Genomic DNA, 1,501 nt, shown 5'->3' with positions numbered 1-1,501 from the left:
CCTACTAGGGGGAAACCGAAGGAGGGGGGGGAGGGGCCTGTGCGTCGCCCCGTTGGGGTTTGGGCCTTTCCCGTTGAGACGCCCTTTGCTCGAGGGGTCTGGTGGGCTGGCGAAGGAGGGGGGGGGGGGGTTTCGCTAGCAATATGGGGGGTGGGGTGGACCCGGGGGGGAAGCCTGGAAGGGAGAGGGGGAAGGGGGGTGGTTCGAAGAGGAGGGGGAGCGGCGTCGTTTTCAAAGGGAGGCATAGATGTTTATAGGTGGGTGATGTTAAAAAGGGGGTTCTTGTTTAAGAGGAAGAGGGAAAGGGGTTTAAGATAATTTCAAAAAAAGGAGAGATTCCATATTATAGAATGTCATGATAGGGGAGCGGAGGGGGCAGGTGTTCTAAAGAGAGGGGGGGGGGTAGGTATACTCAAAAGGCGCGACACAGACATTGAAAAAAGATAGATTCATTAGGGAAGGAAGGAATTATTAGGGGGGTTTTGTTCGAAATTTGAAAAGAAAATAGTTTGGGACAGGATTACAAGGTTTAAAATAGATAAGCTAAAAGGAAAAAACAGGAAGGGTAGAGTAATTGAGTTTTTAAAAAAAGAAAAGATGGACATAAAGATAAAAAAAATCGAAACGATAGGTAGGAGGAAGAAAAAATAAAGATTAAAGAAAAATAATTTCCTCCCCTAAAAAGGAAAAATTAGCATTTGAATATGAATTTAAAGATGTGCAGTTATAAAAAGAAAACCCAAACAGTTTTAATTAGTGGAAAAAAATTTGAAAAGGGGATCTAAAAAGTTATCTTTATTTCTGTTATTTTTTTGAAAATCAATCTTTTAAAATTTTAAGGTTTTTTATTATCTCTTTTTTACAGTAATAACAAGAATAAAGGTACAGTATGGATGGCGATAGTAAGAGCATAAAATTATGACTAGATCGTTACTGTTTATATTATCATCGTTACACTTGTTTTATTGTTTTCGATAAAATCATTATCGTCAGCATCGCTGTTACCCCTTTTAACAATAACTAACCCTATTTTAAAATAGCATTTACCAACCCTCTTAAAATTATCCCCCTGGGAGCATTTTAAAAATTTTACAAAGTTTTGGCATCGATACTCGAACTTTTGCACCCCTACAATCATCATAATCTCAGCAAACTTGTCAAAACCAAAGGGAAAACAATCCACGCAGATCCTCCCGACGGCCCGCGCAGAGAAACCGCAAGGCCTGAAATGTCATTTCAGTTACAGCCCACAAGCAACAACTTGACGACGCGCAGTCTCACTCCTTCAGGCTGTCGAAGTACTCCTGGTCCAGGTCTCCAACGCGAAGGCCTTAGCGGTCGTCAGGACGTCCATGTCGGAGTCATAGTCGAAGTGAGGCAAATCGGACGACCACAGCAGCTCCAGCTTCACGTCGAAGAGCTCTCCTTCGGGCTGGTCGTAGCGCCTGCGGGACGATGACATGTCGGAGGCAGGTTGCTTTGAAGGGGTATGTGCGTGTGC

General features: G+C 43.4%; 1 protein-coding gene across 1 annotated transcript in view; it reads right to left on the bottom strand.

The window, feature by feature from the left end:
* Nucleotides 1-1,501, bottom strand: part of LOC119588168 — a 71,572-nt gene that overhangs the window by 8,021 nt on the left and 62,050 nt on the right. The window contains exon 5 of the mRNA XM_037936872.1: nucleotides 1,287-1,445. Coding sequence (XP_037792800.1) covers nucleotides 1,287-1,445 — 159 coding nt within the window. The remainder of the gene's footprint in view (nucleotides 1-1,286; nucleotides 1,446-1,501) is intronic.

Source organism: Penaeus monodon, chromosome 23 (assembly GCF_015228065.2).
Source record: "Penaeus monodon isolate SGIC_2016 chromosome 23, NSTDA_Pmon_1, whole genome shotgun sequence".
NCBI classification, from domain to species: Eukaryota; Metazoa; Arthropoda; class Malacostraca; order Decapoda; family Penaeidae; genus Penaeus; species Penaeus monodon.
Note: the sequence above shows the minus strand (reverse complement) of the source record. Positions and strands in the feature narration are given on the sequence as shown.